This window comes from Mustela nigripes, chromosome 4 (genome assembly GCF_022355385.1).
Source record: "Mustela nigripes isolate SB6536 chromosome 4, MUSNIG.SB6536, whole genome shotgun sequence".
Taxonomy (NCBI): Eukaryota; Metazoa; Chordata; class Mammalia; order Carnivora; family Mustelidae; genus Mustela; species Mustela nigripes.
The window spans coordinates 92,094,361-92,118,664 of NC_081560.1; the positions used below are offsets into that span (position 1 = coordinate 92,094,361).

Below are 24,304 nucleotides of genomic sequence, written 5' to 3' on the forward strand. Positions count from 1 at the left end.
TGGTTCTCATCAAAAAGACATCATAACACGGATAGGCAGGGATAAGGAGGATTTGGACCATTCTACGTCACTGCTGGGAATAGAAAATGGTACTTTGGAAAGCAATCTGGAAGTTCCTCAAGCAGTTAACACAAACTCACCCTTGACCCAGCAATTCTGCTCCTAGGTATCTGCCCAAGAAAACCACAAACACAGGTCTGCACAAAAACCTGTACATTCATGTTTATATCAACATTATTATTCATAAGAGTCAAAAAGTAGAAACAACCTACAAGTCCATCAAACAAGGAATGGGTAAAACAAATTTGTTAATGTCCTCACAAAGGAATGTTATGCATCACAACTTTGTCAATGATGTAGAACTGAAGACTAACATCAATTTAAAGGCAGATTACTTGGGTCCTGACAAGGCACATGGCCTTCTTGTTATACAGTTAGAGCTCTCAATATAGTCAAAAGTCTCATACATTTGCAGGAACTTAAATTAAGTACTTGTTATCCTCTGGAGCTCAATGCCTATTTCTCTCAAGGAGTCAAAGGAATAGATAACTCTGGGTTCCTTGTACTCCTATGCAGTTAGCACTCCTTTGCTATTTAGGAGGAAGGTGCTGGAAATGAGCCCAATATCTTTCAAAGGACATACAAAAACACTCTCCTGCCAGGTCTTCTTGCATTTGAGTGGAAGACACCTGATTCCATGCCAAGAACTAGAAGTTGAGCTTCTTGGGGAAATGGAAGAATATCTCTTCACCTCCAATGATTATAGAGCAGGTCTGTTTGTATCTGGGCCCTTCCCTCAGTGACTGTTGTCCCATGTCCTTGGCCTATTTAGGACAGTTTCCTTGACTCTACACACCTGAGGTCAGCTTCCTTACCCCAAACCTCTAACTTTCCTGGCAGGACCCAGCATGCACAAGGAAGACCAGAGAGAGGCACCAGCTGTAGCAAGAAAATTAAAATGGTGGCATACTCTCACATTTGTGATTGTGGAAATCACAAGTCCAGCATGCTGGTGATGCTTACACACAGATGAAGTGAGCTTAGCCTGCACCAGTTTCTTTGGGAAGGGAGGTTATGAATCCTACATATCATGCATGGACCAGGTCCCTTCCATATTTAGGGAAGATGTTGACCACAATTGGTGCAGAGGAGGGCAATCAGGATTGAGATAGTGCTTAATGCCTTGACCTCTAAACAATTGCTAAGAGAATACACGGTAGCCTAGAGGAGAGCCAATGAAGGGAATTCACTGAGTATTTCTTGGACTACGGGGGTAAGCTGTGTCTAGACTTAGAGCAGGAAATACGAAGATTCGTGGTAGAAATCTGGGTGGAAAAGAGGACACTGATGAAGCATTTGGTGAATGGGCAAGGGTTTCATTCCCAAAAGATGGAACAGAAGCAGGATTCTCTTCTCTATGGTGAGAAAGAGATCCCCACATTGAGACAGAAACTTCAATAGATGTCATGCTTAAGATTCTTCTCAAAATTTAGGATTTTGCACTTCTATGATTCCCCAAATATCTTCAGATTTCATAACAAGCCTCTTGACTCTGTGCCTCCAAAAATCGTGCTTCTTCTTTGTGATACCACCTTTTATCCAGATGTCTGAGCTAGAACCCAAGGGTCATCCTGACCGGTCCCTCTCCATCCCCCCATAGCCATGCACTCATCAGCTTGCACTTCTGTTCACCAAACACCGTGTATGTCATCTACATTTTTCTCTTCCCTACCTCAGGCTATCATCTCTTCTCTCATGGGTATGCAGCCCCTTACCTGGCCTCCAGGCCACACACCCTCTCTCTGTGGCCCACACCCAAAGCATCTTCCCCCGTCAGTAGTATTGCTTAGCTGTGCAAGTGGCTTCCTAGCAGAGCCCTCAGTGACTTCCTGGGGAACCTTAGATCAGTGTCTGGATTTTGAGCTGGCCACCAGGCCTCTGTGGTGTAGCCCCTTCCCAGCCAGGCAACCCCATCTCTTGCCATCCCTGCTGCTCGTCCTCAGACACCCAATTTCTACAGTAGCCACGTTCAAACAGGCAGACTCATGGCAGAACTTTGGCTTGGGCTCATGGCTGAAACTTCACTAGATGTCCATCCTCTCTCACTCAACTGACATACTCACCTTCCACCCCAGGGTAGGTGTCTCTCCCTCCTCTCTGATAGCCTTGCCTTGTCCCAGCACAAATTAGGCACCCATCCCGCATGTCTCCACAACCCCCGCCCCCCACAGTTCCACTTCAGTCTACTGATCTCTAAAAAACAACATGTAGAGCACGTGATGTTGCATTTAGCATCTAGAAGATGAATGCTGGCCAAAGTCCACAGAGGTGGGCAAAGCGGCCCCATCAGTACAGTCCGTGCCTAGAGATATTCAAGGTGGCATTCCTGTGATCCTAAAAGGAACCTGGAAAGGACTGTGTAACCTGAGTTATAGGACACGAAATTCTAATGTCCAAAACACGACTGCTGTAAGACATGATCCCTCACCACGATAACCCCATTCCCGAAGCCTTGTCCCCAAGAACCCACAACTTTCCCAGTGCCATGGGAGCCTGTGGTGCACAGAGCACCATATACATGAGTCCTTGTGCAGCTCAGGAAGGTCTCCTGTATCCCCAGCTGGTTTCAAACATCTTTTCATAAACTGCTGTGCTGTTGGGCCAGGAATGCTGTTATACATCATGAATTATTAACTCCTTTGCCCGACAGATAAGAGTTACAAAATCGCCTGCATTTCAATCATAAATCTCAGCTTCACCTGAGCACAAGCATGACTGGCTCTGGACAAGCAAGGTGCAGGCTGGCGGACAGCCGGGCTCAGCACAGAGCAAGTGCCTGGCAAGAGCCTGGCATGGATGGTTGCTCTGTCATATTTCCACATGAATCTACTTCGTGGTGCATTGAACATGGAGGTGGAGGTATGGCCTGAAGCACCAAGGAAGAGTGAACATTTCTAACAGTGCAGAGTAAGGACATGTTTTCTGATGTTAAACCACGAAAACCATAAAAATTATAATTATTGGCTACATCAGCCAAAGTGCCAATGGCTCTTTCCAGGCCCACGTACGCGGTTGCCATGATCCTCAGTTTCTGCTTTGAGCCGAGAAGGTAACTTAGTATCCCAGATCCCAGAGGTCCCTATCCATTGCTGGTACATACTTCTAACAACCATTTTTCGGTGTGATATGGGAAATCTTTCTATTTTGATGATACACACACACACATACAGAGGCATACCTCATGCATACTTTGTTGTTGGTTTTTTGTTTTGGGATTTTTTTGTGTGTGTTTTTGGCTAAAGACCTTTCTGCACAAAGGCTCAACATACATTTCTTATGTAAGAGAAACACTGTGATTGCATCATGCTTTTGTGCGGGAATTCCCAGGGCACTGAAGTAAGTTCCTGTGAGCTTCATGAGCTCCACAACTGAACAACAATCCGACCCCTGATCCCTGACCCTGCGGAGCCACTGACAGCCATTCCCATCGGCGAGGGCTGTACCCTACCTCCAAGCGAGCGTTTCTGAACACCCTCCCAATACTAAGATTCAGGATTCCAGAGCTGGCAGAAGCTCTAATTTACAGACAAAGCCAGTTCCTATGCCAGCATACATTTCACAATCTGAGAATTAGGATTCTGGGTTTTTGCCTAATTCTTTGACTCTCCTTTTGCCCCTACAAATGAACAGAATATAAACTATACCCATGAACATCCGCATTAAGGAAAGCAAGTTCTTATGAGTTAATATTTTAAGCTACTGGAACTTACAGTTTTCTAACACACTGCCAAATTGCAACACAACGTGAACTTTATTGACACGACATGGGGTTCCAACTAGTGCCGTTAAACTGGGAACAGATTTGCTGCACAAAGCGCTTTGCACAACGTGAACGTGGAAGAGGCTGGCCACACACAGATGTGGGAAGGTGTCTGGAGCGTGCTTGCTTATTCAACAGGAACGTAAGGCAGTCCCGCTTCAGGAAGGGCAGACATACCAGGCACAGAAAAGATTTAATGTCATCAAACTAAGCCATCCCTTTTGTCTAGAAAACCTGAAAGCCCAAGAGTGTGACAAACAAGACAGTTTGAATAAAGTTGCAAGAATTCGCGATTTTAACGTCCTACAGTTTCAGGGGTTTTCTTTCTTTCTTTCTTCCTTTCTTTATTTCTTTCTTTTTTTAAATTGAGGTATAATTGACTTATAACATATTAGTGTCAGGTGTGCAATAGAATGAGTCAATATTTGTGTATCTTGTGACGTGATCACCATGATAAGCCTCACTAACATCCAGCACCACACACAGTCACAAAAAGTTCTTTCTTGTGATGAGGACTTTCAAGATCCTCAGTGACTTTCAAATATGCATGACAGTATTCACTACAGTCATCATGCTGCTTGCTACGTCTCCACATTTGCTTATTTTAGAGCGGGAAGTTTCTGTCTTATCCCTTTGCACTCGCCCCCCACTATGTCCTCACTGACCGGTACCGTGCTCAGTGTGGGGTAACTGGGTTCCCTCCATTCCTCCTTGTGTTTATGTGACTAGGAATCCCCGAGGCTGAGACCCTTCTAGCAGAAGAGTTACTTTTCATTTTCCATATAGAGAAGGGAGCATGGGGTGAATCCCACTGACCACATGTGGCTTTCAACCTCCTGGTCCTCAACAATTCATCATCTTCCTAGAATATTCTAATCTGTTTTGTGCCATGGAAGAATTTTTAGAAGTATTTTTACTCATCAGTATTTACACTCATCAACAATTACCACACCATGAACAGGATTCTGTAAAAACTAAGTGACTTGGGGACACACGCAAGGAAAACTCACGACAGTGAATCTTCTAAGAAGACACCATCCGAAAGGAGCAACTGTTTGAAATTAAACAGGGTCATTTTCTAGTCTTCAATTAATTATAGTTTTCCATATGGGTTGGCTATCAGGAAGAGAGAAGGGGCTAGAAGGAGGTGCTCTCCCTTAGCGGCTCATTTGTTCTTAACCCCCTATCCAAAAATTTTGAAATCAGGAATGCCAAAATGACGTGGGATGGCTTTACCTGTCGGTGAGGCCGCAGGTGTCTATCTGGAGGTCACGGAAAGTCCCCAGTGACCCCTGCTGTACCGTGATGGGGTCCACAGCCTGGTCACCAATGGAGATGAGCCTCAGGCAGCCCTGAAACCCGGCCAGGGGACCTCCGCATCCAGGGCCAGAGCTGTTGTCAGGACAGCCTAAATGAACATGGAGACACACAAAGGAGAAAGTCAACAGTCGTAACCAAAACAGCCGTCAGTATTCTGTACGTGCAAGTTTGCTGCCTCCTCACAGACGCCTGAAGATTATACTTCCTCGTGGATGCGGTGGTGGACGGGGCAGTGGACAGCTGAGAACAGACACTACTGGTTTTGGTAAAGCACAGAAATAACAACTCGAGCCAGGCTGGTGGCTGGCCAAAGGTAGCCGAAGATAGACTCTACCAGTAGAGTCAAGGCCCATTTCCTCTAAGCTGAGTTTGATTTCTTTTTCGAAACCGCCCAAAGAAATTGGCCCTTTCAGCATGATATTAAATTCTCTAACGAAAGACCATGGGATAACAGAATCAGAAAGAAAAAAATCACAGGCTTACTAGGACCTATGAAATTTAAAATGCTTGAGAAATAATTATGTATGTGAGATTCCTACTCTGGGCGTGCGTGTGTGTGTGTGCAAGCACAACACAGTTAAAATAAGGTTTGACCGTAAACAGTCAGAGACATCTAAGGACAATGTAAATGACTTACATTTCCAACTGTTTCTGAATGAGGCATTTTAGTCAAATACCTTTTCACACACACACACACACACAGAGAGAGAGAGAGAGAGAGAGAGAGAGAGCTAACAAGTATCTCAACGATACAGCCCTGAGAATAATGGAGAAAAGTTAGCATCCTGGAGCACCCCATGCAAGAAGAAATGGGCTTTGACAGTTTTCAATAATAGAAAATTTTTACAACTTTGGCTGCATTCACTAATTGGCTTGCTGTAAATTACTGTTAAATTAATGAAGGAGGGACGCCTGGGTGGCTCAGTTGGTTAAGCAGCTACCTTCGGCTCAGGTCATGATCCCAGCATCCTGGGATCGAGTCCCACATCGGGCTCCTTGCTCAGCGGGGGGCCTGCTTCTCCCTCTGCCTCTGCCTGCCATTCTGTCTGCCTGTGCTCGCTCTCTCCCACTCTCTCTCTGATAAATAAATAAAATCTTTAAAAAAAAAATAAAAATAAATAAATTAATTAATGAAGGAAAGAGGCCATCAGACCACGGTGACTCACCAAAAGCTTTAGTGGCCCAAGACCGCAAACCAGAGTCTGAGGCTATAAATGAGTTTGATTTCTGTGTGGCTTCATGTGGCTCGTCAAGGCTCTGAAACCGGAACCTATGGACAGCGGCCCCAGACAGCCACCCCCGATTTCAGCCGGAGCCAATCAGTAGTTCCTCTCCCTGCTGCCACCGTCCTTTCCGGGAGCCCTTCCCCCACGCCTGCCCACGGAGCACTCCTGACCACTTCTACTTCGGTGTTGTGTGATTTGGATCAGTTTTTGCTCCAAAACACCCCTAAAAATTTGAATCAGGTTATCTTCTACCATTACAAACCACAATGCCTAGGCGGTGTTTTATTGTATCCCCCTGGTTTCCCACGAAGACAAGGCTCTTATACCCATGATGAGCAAGGACACATCTTTGAAATCAAAGTCAAAGCCGATTGGGGTTCAGAGCTGCCTCCTTCCCCTCGTGGGGTCAGCAGGCTGGCAAGTGCTCTCCCACCCTCTGCAAGCTGACCACAAAGCAATCACAGGTCCTTTGATGTGAGTGCCGCCAGATTCCCAGGGGACAGGAAAAGAGAAACATACTCACTGCAAATGCTCTGGTGAAAGGCCGTTATGTGGAGAAATCTAAAGACACAGCTTCATTTCCATTTCACACACACCCCTCATTTTGGGGAATGAGGCTGAGGTTCTCCCCAGGAACTGCCCTGGCTACAGGTAGCTGAGTCTCATGGGTGGTACCCTCCCCAGGGACGGCCAGTGCCCACGGATGCAATGGATGGGTCAGTGACCCACAGCCTCAACTGGGACGTCCCTGAGGGGCAATGCTTCTTCAGAGCTCTCTTGAGGTTTCTATGCAATGGCATCACGCCTCGCCTTGTCTCTGTTCATCCCAGCTGCTATCTCACCCCCAGGCAGGGGTCATTCCTGAGAACTAACCTCAATAACCACCGTACACACAAGTCTCCCAAGAAGAGAGCCAGCTTCCTGGGGAACCTAACTGTAGCCACGTGGGATAAAATCTAAACGCATTCACTTGACTGAGTGTTTTATTTTCAGATGCAAACACAATATAAGCACATTTTTTAATAATTTAATATTCTTTTAATTCCAAGAAATTGTGAAATAAATTTTACGCTTCCTGAGAAACTCACCTATTTAATTCATTCTGTGCCTTATACAATTATGTCTCATTGACATCATTTCCAGAAGAATGTTTTCTTTTAATTTGTTAAATACAGAGTCATAACTATTAAATCTTTCTAAAAAATAATTAAAAAATCATCTTCCAAGCATTTAAATATTAAGGAAGTTTTTGGTAATATTTACAGGTGGGATTTGAGGTTACTTTAGAAGTCTCTTACATTTTAAATGAAATGGAATCAGTAATTTATTTTTTTTAGAAAGATTCTTTTATGTGAGAAAAAGAGAGAGAGAGAGACAGTGACAGCATGAGGGGAGGAGGGACAGAGGGTGGGAGACTCAAGCCGGGAGCCCAATGTGGGGCCAGACCTCACAATCTTGAGATCATGCCCTGAGCTGACATCAGGCATCAGACATTGAACTACGCTGCCCAGGTGCCCCTGGAATCAGTAATTTCATAAAGGTTTTACTCATTATACCTATATGTTTTTCATTCTCATCTCTCTGAACTTTTGTCATGAGGGTCACTGGTGCACCTTCAAAGGGCAGGGACTGAAGACAGAGCCTCCTCTCGTTCCTGCCCAACGGCCATAAGCTTGCGCCTAAGAATTTCCACAAGATACACATGGTCATCTTTCCTCTTCTTTCAGTGACTGAGGCTTTGCATTCCTGACAAATATACCCCAAAACCAGCCAAGGCCTTCGTCTGGTGAAACTCACTGTTGGGCACAATGAAGCCCCATAAATTAGCCTCATGGAGACACTGACTCTTCGAATGTGGTGTTACATCACAAAGAACGGATAAACTGTCCAGTTTCCCTTTCTTTTTTCCTTGTTTTATGTGAAAATATGCACATTCCTGTTTGTAAAAGAATTTCTGGAAGGTTGGATATATTTGGAAGACACCTGGTGTATCTTTGTGTCTTTATAGGCGACTTCTACTGACAGTGCTTAGGGACTGAGAACATTAGGATACAGGATCAGAAAAGTTCAGCCAATAAACTTTCCCCCTTTCTCCAGATCACAAACTTCAGACGCATCTAAAATACAATGCAGTATCTGGGGTGCCTAGTTTCTCAGTCAGCTGGGTGTCCAACTCTTGATTTCCTCTCAGGTCATGATCTGAGTTGTGGGATTGAGCCACGTGTTGGGCTCTGCACTAGGCAAGATTCTCTCTCACCCCCTGTCCCTCCCCATCCATCCCCACTCACATACACACACACTCTCTCTCTCTCAAAAAAAAAGAAAATGAAAAAATAATACAGTGCAGTACCTAAGTGTTCCTATAAAGACTCAACTGAATCCAGCGGTCACAAAGAAAATTTTCTCAAAGTGGAATATTAAGAAGGAAAGGTCAAACCACAAAGTCCTTCCTTGCTCCAGTTATGAGAGAGAGGTCAAGAAGCAAGAGGTGCCATGGCCCAAGACAAGCCCAAACCACTAGCTGTCTGTTCACCCACACAGATTGCCTGAAGTCCCAATGGTAAGATGGCAGAGGGTCATTCCTCCATGACATGATTCGGGATGGACAGTGAAAGTGGACAGGGGATAGTTATTGCTAAGTCAATGGAACATATCCATCACCATGGAAGGAGTCAGAAATTTAAGGACCTCTGAGGATGACAGAGAAATTGTCACTGGATGTCAAGACCCATAAGAATAAGAATGGGTCATGAGGTAAGACCTCATTACAGCCGTCATTGTTCCCTGGTCTGCTAAGGCCTCACACACACAAGGACTCTCAAGAGATTCGGAGCATAATTTGATGTTTCCCAGCTCTGCAGGGCATGTGTGCTGGTGGACAGCACGACGATTCCACAAAAGTAATCCAGAGAGCAGCAGCTTCCCACTACCCTCCCCAGCAGGCACCGAACTCAGTGTACTGTACAGTAGAGCAAAACTGTTGTCAGAAGAATAATTTACAAACAAAGCTCACACTGAGGAGAAATAGAAAAGGAAAAGGGGGAACCTGCATTACATGTAAAAAGACTATGAATCTTTGAGAGGAACTTTGTCATGAAAAGAAAGCCAAAGAGCCCTGCTTTAAGCCTGCTGTCTTGCCATGCCATAATTATTGAGATCATCCCCGCCATTTACTAAAGCATCCTGGTTTGGACAATAAATCATATGGCTACCCTAACTGTAATAGGAAGATGTCCTAATCTGCCCTTATGGGAAAGCACAGCAAAAAAGAGTTACTGACCACAGGGTGAGCAGGGACTTGCCACTGAACCTCCATCAGGAGAGCGGGCTAAGGAGGGTCTCGGAACATGGGGCACTGGCTGCCATGAATACCGCATACTGCTACGGAGCATGGACTGGATAAAGTGGATTTCCCTGTTAACACAATGCATATTCTGGTCCCAATGGATGTCCATTAAGAAGAAAATTTGAATTTACACATTAGTTACAGATAATATGCTGTGATTACAAGATCTTACACTATTTTTGCCAGTCAGTGCCAAATTTTAATTACAACCAAAAAATAGCAAACTGGTAATGAAGAAAAGTCATTATACTCTCTCATGGGATGTTTAAACTTTGTAATGCTGCTCATCTTAGAGATACAATTTGTTATTGGAAACTATACTAATGAGACAGTTTTTCTACACATCAACACAATTTTATGAAAACATGTTTAAAAAGCCTATTATGCTTTTTTTTCAACACATTGCCTCCAAATCTCTAGGGTCCTTTCATAGACCAAAGGCTGGAAACAACTAAATGTTGTTTCATTGAATTGATTATGCATATTAGGAAAGCTTGATAGTTTGCACATAAGGAAAATTTAAAAATCACTGGCAAGATGATTCTTGGCAGCTGTAGGATATTTATCACATTTTTTATAATAGCAAAAAAATAGGCACCATCAAGTTGTTGCTCAACAGTAAAACAGGACGGCGGATTTAATAAGTGAAACATGATGTCGTACACATCAAAACCAAAGGGCAGTAAAAATTAATTAACTTTATCTATAAATACTTACAGGGCTGGATCTCCAAAACTAATCTAGAACAACAGTGACAGCAATAACAATAAAAAGAACCCAGAAGAAGGCACACAGTAGTGCCCTATGCATAAACTGAAAAGCAAGGGAACACAGAACACAAAACACTACTGTGTGAAGTCACCTACATGGATATAGCTTCTAAAGAAAAGCAATACATTAGAAATTACAAACTTTCATTTGTAAAATAAATAAGTCACAGCAATGCAATGTACAGCATGGTGATTACAGCTAATAATACCTTATTGTCTATTTAAAAGTTGCTAAGAACGTAGACCTTAAAATTTTCATAACAAGAAAAAATTATAACTATGTATGGTTGTGGATATTAACTAGTTATTGTGGGATTATTTTCTAATGTATACAAACACTGAGTCATATGCTCACATCTGAAACTGACATGGTGCTACACATTGATTAAAACATAAAAAGGTGATACAAAGATTAGTAAAAAGGGGGCAGGGTAATATTTAACTGGGGGAGTGAGAATTTAGAGGAGAGAGGGAGACATTAAAAGCACTGTAGTGTTTAATTGTGTACATTAGGGGGTTAGCCCACACATGCTCTTTCAAGAAACATGAGTAGTATTTTAAAACGCATACATGAATTACAGTGACTTCATATCACATCATGTGTAAGTATTTATGGAAAGTACCTGTTCTTATGCAGCTGTGCGTTGCACATTTGGAACATGCCTGAAGCTCAAATATGAGAGAAAACTCTGTGTTTTTAGAAAGGTGTCTTTTTTTTAATACAAAATAACAAGCATTCCATTTTGCATCATTAAACATTACAGCGAGGATTTTTCTTCCTGTCCCTTTTAGTGCTTCAAAATCTCTTATGTTTTAAGTTACAGCTCCTGGGTAAATTCTTAATTTAGTTCTGAAGGGATCAGCTCCTCTGCAGAGCTCTAAAATCCGTCACAAGCATAAAGGTTTAAGAAACTGTCTGGGTCAGAGGTGCACCGTATTTGGCAGGGGTAGAGCAAGCAATCCAATGTTCTAATGCTCCTGGCGCCACTCCATGCTCACAGTGATGCTTGCTTCAGGGGGCTTGGAAGATTAAACGCCCTGTGTGGGCTTACTGTCAACTCTTTGGGAGGATTTTATATTTTCTTGTTGGGCTATCAAGTTATCTCCACCATGACCTCAAACTTATTTTGGAAAGAAACAACCATAAAATGCGAAATGGGAGTAAGAGCAAGGACGGCTTCCAGCCACGATTAGAAGGACATCTCACAACTGACAGGCCTAAGCTTCTTGTGGCTAAGACTCTTCACACGGATGCCTCAGAACGGACATTTGTTACCTTCAGGAGCCCCCCTCCCTGGCTGCATGGATCCTGCACAGACTCAGTTGAAGTTCTACTAAACAGGCAAACCCACCATCTCCCACAGTCCGGGTGATGGCCTGGTGTTGTCTTGGTAAAGTTCACCACGAGGTAGTGAGTGAGTGTCAGTAGCCATTAAGTTCCTCTCTTGCTCTGGTGTAGGTAACGGCGTCTTTGTGCGTACACAGTGGGCAACAAAATGCTTCCTGAACATTTAGGGCAACAGAGCAGCTGGGGATCTTGGGGAAATGCAGATTCTGGCTCAGGAAGTCAGGGGAGTTACGTCTGCACCTGTGACAGGCTTGAAAGTGGTGCTGCCATGGGTGGCTCCCGGGCCACACCAGAGGACCTGGGCCACCCAGGGAGGAGAGCAGCTGACAAAAAGAAGACCACCCACATGCAACAAGTAAACTTGCATAAAAACACCTGAAAGAAATGTTCTAAGGGTTATTTGGCCTCCCAAAAATACTCTACAGTGAAGCACAAAAGGTTAGAGACAGAGAGCAAGGACCCTCAGAGTGGCCTGCACAGAGTCACCTGGAGAACCCACTTCCCAGGCGTCAGAGCCAGAGAAAGCAGATCTCTAGGGACAGAGACAGGCCCTAGCATTCTGGAAGCTTTCCAGGTGACTCAATGAAAACAAGTGCTAAATTCAAAATCAATCTTAGCAAATGCACATCGAAACAAGGCCCCCCACAGACTTGCGTTTTAAGCCATAACTTACTGCCTTTGTCGGGGTGCCTGGGTGGCACAGTAGGTTAAGCACCCTATTCTTGGTTTCGGCTCAGGTCATGATCTCAGGGTCATGAGATTGAGCCCATGTCTGGCTCTGCACTCAATGGGGAATATGCTTGGGATCCTCTCTCCCTCGACTTCTGTCACTCCCACTCATGCTCTCTCTTTCTCAAATAAGTAAATAAGTCCTTAAGAAAAATTTACTGTCTTTGCTCAACATTCTCATTGACTAAACTGAAAGAGAAACCTCACTCTTCAGTATTAACCTTCATTTAAAATTACTGGTTGTCTCAGAAAGCAGGAGCTAGAAAGACAAGGATGGTTTGATTGCCAGCACCACCAGTTCCTTTCACTTACCACCCAAATAATAGGTCTCCCCTGAATCAATCTGCCCATGCAGGGAGTGAGCCACAGAGGCTGCCTCACCATCCACAATCACATTCAGGTGATTTCCTTTCAACGAGAGGGACACTGAATGCCACTGTCCATCACTTAATCCAGCACCTGGAAGTAAACAAAAGTGGGTAAGAAATTCCTAAAAACCCTATAGATGCAACTACATAGAGCCATGCTTGAAAATAATACAATCATGATCTTAGACACCCTACCAAACTTCACCATGAACCTACCTGAAACCCCCCAGGTTATTTAGCTGGCTGGGCAATAGAGACCCACCACAGAGGATAGCTGGGCCTCTCAGAGAGAAAGGGAGAGGCTTGGGACAGATGTGAGCTTGGGGGTTTCTTAACAGGCAATGAGATCACGTGGTATCCTGGTCATGTTTATCTAGGAGGAAGGGGTTACCTGTGGAATGAGGCTCATTGAGTAAATGTGTGGTTCCAGAGGGTCCTTGCATCTGACCTCCCACAGTCATAGATTGACCAGTCATGTTCTAACACAAATTAGATTCTAGCAAAAACTACTGTGGTCAGTTAAGAGTATTAAGACATATGTGCACATGGCAATGACTGTGTTTCACTTTCTCATCACTCGGTTAAATCAGAAAAGTACAGGGAGGAAAAAAAAGAGAAAATAAAGAAAGCTGAATTGAAGGGGAAAGGAAAAATCAAGAGTGGACAGTCCAAACATTCTGCCTTGGACAGTACAATCCTAGTTTCTCCCAGTGCTAGGCCTTTAACGGACTAACATAAAAGGATCCTGAACAACCTTAACATGATCAAATATCCTAATCCCCTGGCACAGGGCGTACTTTCCCCTCTTCTAGTTTGTTAATATTTTAGGATGTTGAGAAGCATAAAATTTTCCAAAATTGTTGTTATAAATTTAAAATCTTGTCCCTACTTTCATGTATTATTACTATATATAATCTTGGTAGACTATTTAGAAAAATATATCATATATACCAATATAACTCTTTAGAAAAAATGTATCAGCAACTTAAGTATTACTAAAATATAAAAATTCATAGAACAAAATGTAAAGTTTAGAAAGCATCACATTAAAGTATGTGTGTCTGCATATTCAATCACTATCTAAAATTGGACAAAAACCAGTAGGAAATATTTTTAAATGTTAACATTAACTTTGGATGAGGGAATTGTGTTTGCCTTCATGCCCATATTCCATTGGCCAAAGCGAGTCATTCATTCAAAGGCAAGGGACTCCTCCCCTCCACGGGGAGGTCATGGCCACTGTCGTGGCCCCAGAGACACATGCTTCTCTGAAGGAGCACAGTAAATAATTGGAATCTTCAGAAATTGTCTTGCCTAATAGGCAAACAGGTCATAAACAAACACTTCAGCTCATTGAAAAACAACAAAGTGAGACTCTTTTGATTTCTTTGATGTCATGCCCAAGCTTGCGCATGACCCTGCCTGACTCTAATTTGATCATCTTGGGGAATCGTCCTGATAGATTAGCCTATACCTCTTGCAAATGAGAAAGGCGCCAACCCCTTAGAGCCCTCTAAGTTTGGAAGTCAACCTGCAAGGGTCAGAAGTTATTTTCTAGCTCATGGGGTATCAGCCCCAAAGAAAATATGGCCATGTTTCTGGTGGAAAGTTAACCAGGCATATTTAATTTAGTATCAGAGTTTGGCCCAAGGAACCCAATCAACCCCATAAATCCATGTCCCTCCAATGCTCTTTAATATGTCAACGATACTGCAATTAAAAATGAAAATACAGCTTTTTTGGTCTTGGCTTCATTTCTCATCAGTGACATTGACATGGATTCAAGACCCATGTGCATGGGAAATATGTTTCTGGCCTGACCCAGAAGGTCATAGACCCTACTGTAAAAATCGCAATGCCTCTGCTCCTCTCAGACTGTGAAATAGGAGCGATGGTACTTCCCAGCACTCCCTTTCAGAGACTTTAGCTCTTTGCCATGTACACCGATCTTTCACTTTCTGTGTCACATTTGTGAATCCAAAACTGTTGCAAAGACCCCACATAGGTTAGGTTCATGAGCAATGATGAGAAAACTGACAACAGAATCCAGAGGATTGCGGTTAGATACTCAAGACCTACATTATGACACTAGTCCTAAGGGAAATCCTCCAACCCTGGAGCTGAAGGATTCCACAAACAAGAACCTGGGAGTGTCTCTTCCACTCTTGTCATTCGGTATTTATTTTGAAGTTTATCTAACATTATCTGTCAGGACGGAACCACATCCACCTAAAATCTGATGTTAATGGGGCACCTGGGTGCCTCAGTGGGTTAAGCCTCTGCCTTCAGCTCAGGTCATGATCCTGGGGTCCTGGGATCGAGCCCCATGTCAGGCTCTCTGCTCAGCAGGAGCCTGCTTCCTCCTCTCTCTCTGCCTCCCTCTCTGCCTATTTGTGATCTCTGTCTGTCAAATAAATAAATTAAATCTTTAAAAAAATAAAATAAAATCTGATGTTAAAATTCACTCCTGTCCCCTCCCCCGCTCCACCCACTTGTCTAGGACTTAGAGTTATTTCCTGGGAGAACTTATAGAAAACACTCCAGAATATCTCCTTGAATGGGTAATAGATGCCATTTACCTCTATAATAAAAGACTCTTTTTAATAAAATTCAACATTCTCATTTAAAAGTGAAATGCCTGCTCTTATGATCATTCTGTTTCTACCCATTATAATTCTCACCCTTTGTGTTTCTTTTGTGTGTCTTCTACCCTCCCCACTTCCTCCCCAGGCAGCACTTACAGTCAAAGGATGGATGGAGAAGGGAGGGGAGGGGGTGTTTTGATTTGTGCTACTGGGAACATGATGCTTATTCTCCCACCCACCCCTAGCTCCACAAAGGCTTCAGTCTTGGCAGGGAGTGGGGGGGGGTGATGGTCTTGGGACTAGTTTTGGAATAATGAGAACTAAAGGTTTTGGAGTGACTGCTGACTAGCAGGCACTGGGCTCGTGGTCTGTAGGCTCAACATCATTGCTTCTACCATCGGTCACAATAGTGTCACTCCAACGATGAGGACCGGAGGCTTAGGGAGATCACAGGTGGCACTTTTTGAGCCCATCAGCCCTAGCAGCAGAGAAGTGGTTCTGGTAATGGGCCTGGGAGGCGAGTCCTCTCAGGCAGCCCTCCCACCAGCTTGTCTCAAATCTGTCCTGATTGCAGAGAACACTGCCCTGAGCAGTTGAGTCCCTTCGGGAAAGGGTGGACTGTGTCTTTTCCTACAGAAAGGGACGGCACGCTGCCCCCCCCACCACCACCACTGACCTTCTATTCCCAGCACGCTCTGCTGGCCCAGCTCCACAAGCACATGGACACTACATTGTACACTCTGGACCTTTCTAGATACCTTCACAAACACACTGAGGTAACTATTCAGAAATAGGACCCAAAAGCTGGAAGCAGGATGAACTGTGACCGGGTGTCCTTTCCTGGCATCCGGCATGATTACGTCTCACTCAGCCTTTAAACTTTAGTTCTTGGTTTGGTAGGTGCTTTCACACTTCATCCAAGGTTTGGAGTGAAAACCAGTAGCCATCTGTCTCCTCTTCTTCACTTTCTGTGCCTCGCAGACACCGCGCCTTTCTCCAGCTGAAGGCTCATGGCCCCCTGCCCGAAGCGCATCTCTCAGGGACATTTTTCCAACAGCATCTGCTCATTCTGTGCCTCTGTGTCACGATCCTTCAGACTTTTTCATCACTGTGACATTTGTGATGCTGATCTGTGATCCGTGATTACAACTCACTGAAGGCTCACATGACACCATTTCTTAGCAATAAAGTATTTTTTTAATTAAGACGTGTATATTGTTTTTCCAGACATAAAGTTCCTGCACATTTAACAGACCATGGTATACTGCAGACATAACTTTTATATGCATGGGGAAGCAAAAAAAAAAAAAAAAAAAAAATCAATTTTGTTCACTTCATTGCAATATTTGTTGTTTGGGGTGGTCTGGAACCAGACCTGAGTATCTCAGAGGCAGGCCTGTATTTCAAAGTTTAAAAAAAAAAAATCACCCCTCAAATACTTCTAAAAAAAGCAGCAAGAAAAATGCACCTCCAGGGGCACCTGGTTGGCTCAGTGGGTTAAAGCCTCTGCCTTTGGCTTGGGTCATGGCCCCAGGGCTCTGGGATCAAGCCCCGAGTCGGGCTCTCTGCTTGGCGGGGAGCCTGCTTCCTCCCCCACTCTGTCTGCTTCTCTGCTTACTTGTGATCTCTGTCAAATAAATAAATAAAATCTTAAAGAAAAAAAAAAAAGAAAGAAAGAAAGAAAAGAAAAAAGAAAAATGCACCTCTGGTTTGCTTCCAAAAGTTAATACGTTGTCCAGTGAAAGCTTAAAAAATCAAGTCATTAAAACGTTTCTATAATATTTCAGTGTCTGCCTTCAAAAAAAGTTAAATAATTAATCCCAGTGTGTTGGAAGGGAGAACGGTGTGTACTCACGTGAAGCAACAGCAAAACACCATCTCTTCATTAATAAGGCATGCAGCTTGTAAATCTACACAAACCAAGATTGAAGCGATTTCCAAAATCTGACTTGACATTCCCGGTTGTGCTCATCTCAGGTCCACAAGGGAACTCTCTACACCGGTGGTCAGATTTTGTCTTTTATTTATAAAGAGAAACAAAGAGCTATGTTTCATTCCCGGCTTTCAATCCCAACCTGGTAACCTAGGTCAGGCAAGGCTCTTCTTCTGTAGTCAACACTCGTGGAATGACACCTACCTGGCTTTACATTTTCACCAGCACTCTAACGCAAAACAGCCCCCAGACTCCAAAGATAACATAACCCTGGAGTGGGTCCTTCTTGGAAGCCAAGCAGAACATTCACCCATAGTTATAAGAAGCCTTATCCAAAACAGAGATTCCCAAAGGAACAGAAAATCTGGGAAAAATCATAGGCTACTGTTCTCCAGTGTTTCAAGCGGACTGCCAACTCCCCACCATCAGTTGATAACTAGGTTATTTTTTAAAACTTTTTAAAAATATTTTATTTTTTTATTTGACAGAGAGACATCACAAGTAGGCAGAGAAGCAGGTAGAGAGAGAGGAAGGGAAGCAGGCTCCAAGCTGAGCAGAGATCCCAATGTGGAGCTCAATTCCAGGACCCTGAGATCATGACCTGAGCCAAAGGCAGAGGCTTTAACCCACTGAGCCACCCAGGCGCCCTATGTTTTAAACTTTTTGAGAGGTATGTGTGATCTGCAGCTAACTTCGGGTCAAACTGACTCACACACCAACAGCCTGGAGATACCTAGTTCAAAGGTAAAAGAACTCTAGTTCCCTCTAGAAGGATTATGAGTATCTTACTGATTCAGTTGCTCATTTAATACAGAGATGACAGGAGGACCGTATGGTCACAGCAAACATCTATTACCTGCTGTGACGTCCCTCGCCGGATGTCCGGGCTGGGAGAGACTCAGTCTGAGTTTTCCATCATTAAGAACGAGGACTAGAGCCACTGGCCCATGTTGGAATTGAGTGGTCAGCAGCAGCCCTGCCCTGTTCCACGTTCGGAATTGGAAAGTGACCGACACCTTGTCCTCTCCGATGGTGCCTGGCAGAGCCAAGTAACTCCTGGAGCTCAGAAAAGTCACAGGCACAATTTGTGGGTGTGAGCACGAGAAGGACACATTTCCCTGTGAATACAGTGGAAAAGGATTTAGGAAGGGGCAGAAGGGGCAGATGCTTTCATGAACAACAAGCTTTCCAAGAGGTGCAGTTAGTTTCCTATCAACCTTCCTGCAAGCAAGGACCTAAGAACTAGGCTTCCCCATCCAGCTGCAATCCAGATTTACCTGACAGGTCCTTCAAACCATGACACTGCCCTGGCTGGGAAAACCTCCTTCTGAGGCTTTTAGGGCAGTTCTGTCTCCTCCATTTCTGGGCATTGGCAAAGGAATCCCGAGGCATGTCTTTCCCAGGCCTTGTGCTGGGCGCAGGACACAACAGAGGTGACAGATTTCTTTTTGTTGTTGTTGTTGTTGTTTTGTTTTGTTTTATTGTTTGTTTTGTTTTTAATTATTAATTAAATTTATTTATTTTCAGCATAACAGTATTCATTATTTTTTCACCACACCCAGTGCTCCATGCAATCCGTGCCCTCTCTAATACCCACCACCTGGTACCCCAACCTCTTATACCTCAAGGCACTGGCTGTTTACTTGCAGCATGAAGCCCAGCACCACGGACAGCGGCTCTGGGACCCTTCCTGCACTCCCCTTGGTTCTGTGAACGCTTACATACCTGTCACTCAGGGGACACAAACATCTGGCTCAGGCAGGCCCTGGGCTTCCGCTGTCTGAGGCAGGGGTGTGGCTGGCCTGAGCGGGCTGCCCACTTCTTAGAGGCTCCCATGGGCCGTGTCAACCAGCACGCTCTCCCCAGCCTGACCTCTGACCCGCCAGCTGCCTGTTGCCTTTACTTCATTCTATTTTATTAAAAAACACACCTTTGAGCTTTAGATTATCTCTGCTGTTCCAGGAGCAAACTTACCTTTAATCATAGTGTTTGGGAGGAAGGAACTTAAGTTCTTAAAAGAACTCCAATTAAGTGGGGCACCTGGGGGGCTTGCTTAAGCCTCTGCCTTCACCTCAAGTCATGATCTTGGGGTCCTGGAATCGAGGAATCAGCAGGGGGTCTGATTCTCCCTCTCCCTCTGTCTCTCACTGCATGTGCTCTCTCTCTCAAGTAAATAAATTCTTTTAAAAATTTTTAGATAAATTTTCATAAATTCCAGAGGAATATGTGCCCAAACATTGCCCTTCCTCTCCAAAATATATACCATAAAAGCACTGTAATCAAGTCAATACGGCATTGGTATGGAGTAAACACAGCAGCGGAGCCCAGTGACTGACCCACAGAAAGATCTGAGACCACAGGTACAGCCAGTACATGGTGAGAGGTAAGATTCAAGCCTGTGCGTGGAGGTTGGGTCTGGTCACTAAACAGCTCAGGCACAAATGGGTACCCTCGAGACCCAAGATAACTATGATCTGCACAGAGTAAAGACCATACAGTCGAAGACTTAATTTTTTTTTTCAATTTTAAAGTAAATAAATAAATGAAACCGCCTTAAAACTTTTTACAGGAAAATCCTTGAGACTGTACCTAGAGTCTAGGGTTTCAGAAGTATTTTAAAGCAAGACCAAATACTACGAAGTTATTTAAAAAATACATTGAGACATTGGCTATGTACCAATAAAGGCATTTATATCCTCAACATGGCCCATAACATTTAATATAAAAGATATGATATATGATATATAATTATATTATAACATGATCAGATTAACATAGTTAATCTGAGAAAACATTTGGATCATGAATGACATAGGGTGATCTATCAAACCTAAAACTTTCTTATAAATTGCGACACCTGGGTGGCTCAGTTGGCTGAGTGACCGACTCTTGATTTCAGCTCAGGTCATGGTCTCAGGGTCCTGGGATCGAGTCCCATGTGGGGCCCCGAGCCCAGTGGGGGGCCTGCTTGAGAGGTCCTCTCTCTTTCTCTCCCTCATGCTCTCTCTCTAAAATAAATAAACCGTTAAAAAAAAAAAAAGCATTCGCACAGGTTTCGCTGAGTTGGAAAATGGAGATGGAGAAAAGCTCACATAAAACAATCCCATTTCTGTAAATCATGCTCGATATGGAGGCGTCAGTGTTCAGAAAGCTGGGTGCACTGATTGTAGATGATTCGGGTCTAAGGAACCAAAAGTGGAAGGACAGACGCTAGCTCAGTAACATGCTGGCCCGGGGGGATGGCCGGCAGCCACGTGGAGGGACGGAAGCCTGACAACAATCCAACCCATCTGAGGGGTCTACCTGCCTCAAGATAACATGCTCCTTATTCGCTGACCTAAGTCCCCAGATCCACAGCAGACAGACCCCTGGTCTTGGGGCGAGAAGGTCCCAAACGTGCCCAGTCATCTGTTCAAAGCCACATCCACCTTCCAAAGAGTCAAGCAAGTTTTCTGGCAAATCTTTTTCTTTCTTAGGTCACAGGACTGATTTTACTAACCTCCCTTTGTGTGTCTGTGGGCTTTGGCCTCCCTTTGCAGAACAATAGGGCATTCCTGCATATCAGCAAACAGGCACTAGACCCCTGAGGCACAGCCCCTGAGCACAGAGATAGGGTTTGTGGCAGGCACCAAGGAGTCAGCCCGGGATGGAGCAGACCACCTCCTCCCTTTAGCGACTCACTCTTAACCCCTCTGCAAATCCCTGGGCCAGGCAGAAACTCGGCAGCTGGCTTTTGCACAAGAGTCCACCTTCTCCCCAAGTTCCTGGCCTCAAATTAAATTAAGCTCAAATTCCTTTCCAATCCAAATTCATCGAGTACTGGTCTTTCCAGCAAGCGACAGGCACTGAGCTAGGAGTTCAGTAACAGGAGAAAGGAGCAAGAGGAAACCAATCCCAACAGAGTCCCTGCCCCAAAAAGTCTTTATTCAGAGGCGCCATGACACATTTGCAAAAGCGTGCCTCTGTTTCCACCTGTAAAAATTAAGAAGCTGGTGATGGGGATGGAGGAGGGCACTTGTGAGGAGCCCAGGTGACACAGGGAAGTGCTGAATCCCTGAACTGCATACCTGAAGCTCATACTACACAGTGTGTAAGTGACTGGCACTAAAATTTTTAAAAGTTAAATTTAAAAATCAAGTTAATTATTTAGTGAATTAAGTCAAAAACGAACTAAAAGGCATACATGACTGGCACTTTCCCTGCCTTTAGGAGAGGCACATTCTAGACTGGGCCCATCGGACAAGCTGCAGTTCCCTGCTCCGTTGACCTTGCGTGTAGCACTCTTACCGTGACAAGGATCTGTGGTGTGTGTTTCTTGGACAAATCAATGATATCCACTCCATTATAGTAGAGATTTTCGAAGCAGCCGTGAAAGTCTTTTTGTGGGAATGCCACTGATTTTCCATGTCCAGGAATCCCCCCAAAGCTGATCTTAGAAAGAAAAAAATGACATAAATAATATTGTTTAATGATTTTCTGATTGTCTGCCTAAAACACAGATGCTCAGCGGGTATAGCATAATTGCCTTCAATCTATCTGGCATTATTTTAACATTATCATGTTATTTTCAGGTGAATTTTTAGATGTAGATATACCGGTTCTTTCTTTATTACATTTATATAAGTAGGTTAAATACCCCTTCTCGCAATTTACTACTCAAAGGGCTATGTCACTTCAGCTGACGGGGAAAGTTGTACGTTCATTTCCATGGTCACTTTTGATCTGGGTGACAATGCAGCTGACCGTGATGACATTCTACTTTACAAACCTTCCTAGAACCCAGCTTCAGGGTCCGAGTCTTTGTCAGGACACTGCTGATGGGTTAGAATGATGAAGGTATTGATAATCTCATTCAGGACCAGGCTCTGCAGCTGGCCTTCTCGGCTGAGGCCACTTAACACTAAATGAATGTTGAAATCATTCCCTTTGCTTTGATAGATGTGCTGAGCAGAACTGGCAGAACAAAAGGTATTCTCCAGTGCTGGTTACATACATGCGGGCTACACGCTGGGGATGCGTTAAGCCTTTAAATGTCCCAAGAAATGGTATTTTGAATCGCCTGACTTTGGCCCTCTCATTCCTCAAAAAAGCAGGTTGGAATGTATGGTGATTTCTTCTCCAAGCACCCTAGACTGCTAATTCTGCTTACGATCGGTCTAAAACACAGACATCTCCAAGGGAACGGGTCACAGCCAATACCAGAGGTAACATGGAAAGCCGTCCAGAATTGTGTATTTTACTGTACCCCCTGTCATACTGATAGCTCTTCATCTACACACTTTCCGAATTCAACGACTACTTCCTCCCAGGGGAGAACTCACACCTATGAGTGACACAACATCTCAACAATGCACGTAGGTCTCCTGCTGGGCTGATGTCACCCGTAGGAAACGTTTCACCAGAATTCCAAATTACTAGCAAAGGGAATTTCTCTGCATAGCGGTATTTTCTTAAAAGGTTATGTTGCATTTAAATAACAAAATCTGTAATACTTGAAAAGAAATGTTCACACCTTATAATCAAGATCCAAGTAGTCGCACTCGCCCTCAGCCTGGAAATGCTGACTGTGCCTGTCCACAGTGAAGTGGACATGCGTGTTCCCGAGCTCGATGAGGACAGAATGCCAGTGCTCGTCATCCAGCAGGCTGCCCAGGGTGAGGGTTGCATGGGCGTCAGGGGAGGGCAGGTTAGCACGGCCTACAAGGACAGGTGAAGCAAATGAACCACCCCATCCAACCCAGTACCATGGCTGCCATGTGGGAGGCCAACTCAGTACTGTGGCTACCTTGTGGGAGGTCAACATGTCCCCCAGTCACTTTCCTGGCACACTTCTATCTGGAGAGCTGGCCAACTGCCTTTACCTCAGCCTCATGTACAACCTTCTCTCACTTGGGAATGATTTCTTCTACCTTACTTGTGTTTATTATTATTATTGCATTTTCATTTTTCTTGGAAGTATCTTCTTCCAAGAACCTCACGAAGAGCACCGCCTCACGGGTTGGAGATCCACCCCTTGTCTTTACTATATTACCAGGTTGTTTACTGAACATGTGCAAATGGTCTTACACACTAATTGACCTATAAAACTTGTTACAGTAAAGTACATTCGGGATACATGCATGTTCTCCGTAGTACACCTCAACTGTGGAGCGACCACACTTCCATTTGCCTAGACCGTTCTGGGTCACACTTCTTGCTCCAGAGTAATTATTTCTAGGGTCTTCTTTCTTTCTTAAAATGTTCTGGTTTCAGGATAAATTAGCTACTTAACTGTGAAAAACTAAGCATAAAAAGATACATCCATCTAAAGAGGCATATTTTTGAAAACACCCACTGGGAAATTTTTACCTGAATTAAGCAATAAGATGAGCTTTCCTCTAACTAACTGCAGGGTGACGTGTTTGCTGTTTTGTCCTTCTCTGTGGAGTAGAATCCCGTCAGTCTGCCTGGTTTTAAATTTCAAAGAAATAACATCTTTTGCTGGACTCACAGATTTCCGATTAAACGTGTATAGCAAGGAGCTTTTCCCATCAAAGTTAACCATCTCGGATCCTACAGTAGGAGACATTAGAAAATAATCAAAGTAATCAAAAATAATCTTTATTCAGGCAAGTTGACACAAGCACACGCACACATAATTATCTCTGGTCTGTTTAGTGCAGAGGGGATGGTGCTGCCCATCCTCCCTGATACCCGTAGTTGAGATCCCTAACCTCCACCCTTTTTCTTTTCTGACATTTTCCCTAACATGTATCAGCTAGAAATACTTCTGTTGACTAAGCCCAATTGCTTCTGCCTTTGTACTGGCCACTTCTCATCCTGTAAACAACGAAGATCGGTAAAACAGTTGAAGTCACTC

General features: G+C 44.1%; 1 protein-coding gene across 4 annotated transcripts in view; it reads right to left on the reverse strand.

The window, feature by feature from the left end:
• Positions 1 to 24,304, reverse strand: part of LOC132016059 (contactin-associated protein-like 3) — a 170,557-nt gene that overhangs the window by 60,875 nt on the left and 85,378 nt on the right. For all 4 annotated transcript variants that reach the window (XM_059397084.1, XM_059397082.1, XM_059397083.1 and 1 more), the window contains 6 exons: positions 23,794 to 23,997; positions 22,958 to 23,142; positions 21,733 to 21,876; positions 18,302 to 18,563; positions 12,872 to 13,018; positions 5,057 to 5,228 (listed from right to left, as the gene is read on the reverse strand). In XM_059397084.1, the coding sequence (XP_059253067.1) occupies positions 5,057 to 5,228; positions 12,872 to 13,018; positions 18,302 to 18,563; positions 21,733 to 21,876; positions 22,958 to 23,142; positions 23,794 to 23,997 (1,114 nt within the window). The remainder of the gene's footprint in view (positions 1 to 5,056; positions 5,229 to 12,871; positions 13,019 to 18,301; positions 18,564 to 21,732; positions 21,877 to 22,957; positions 23,143 to 23,793; positions 23,998 to 24,304) is intronic.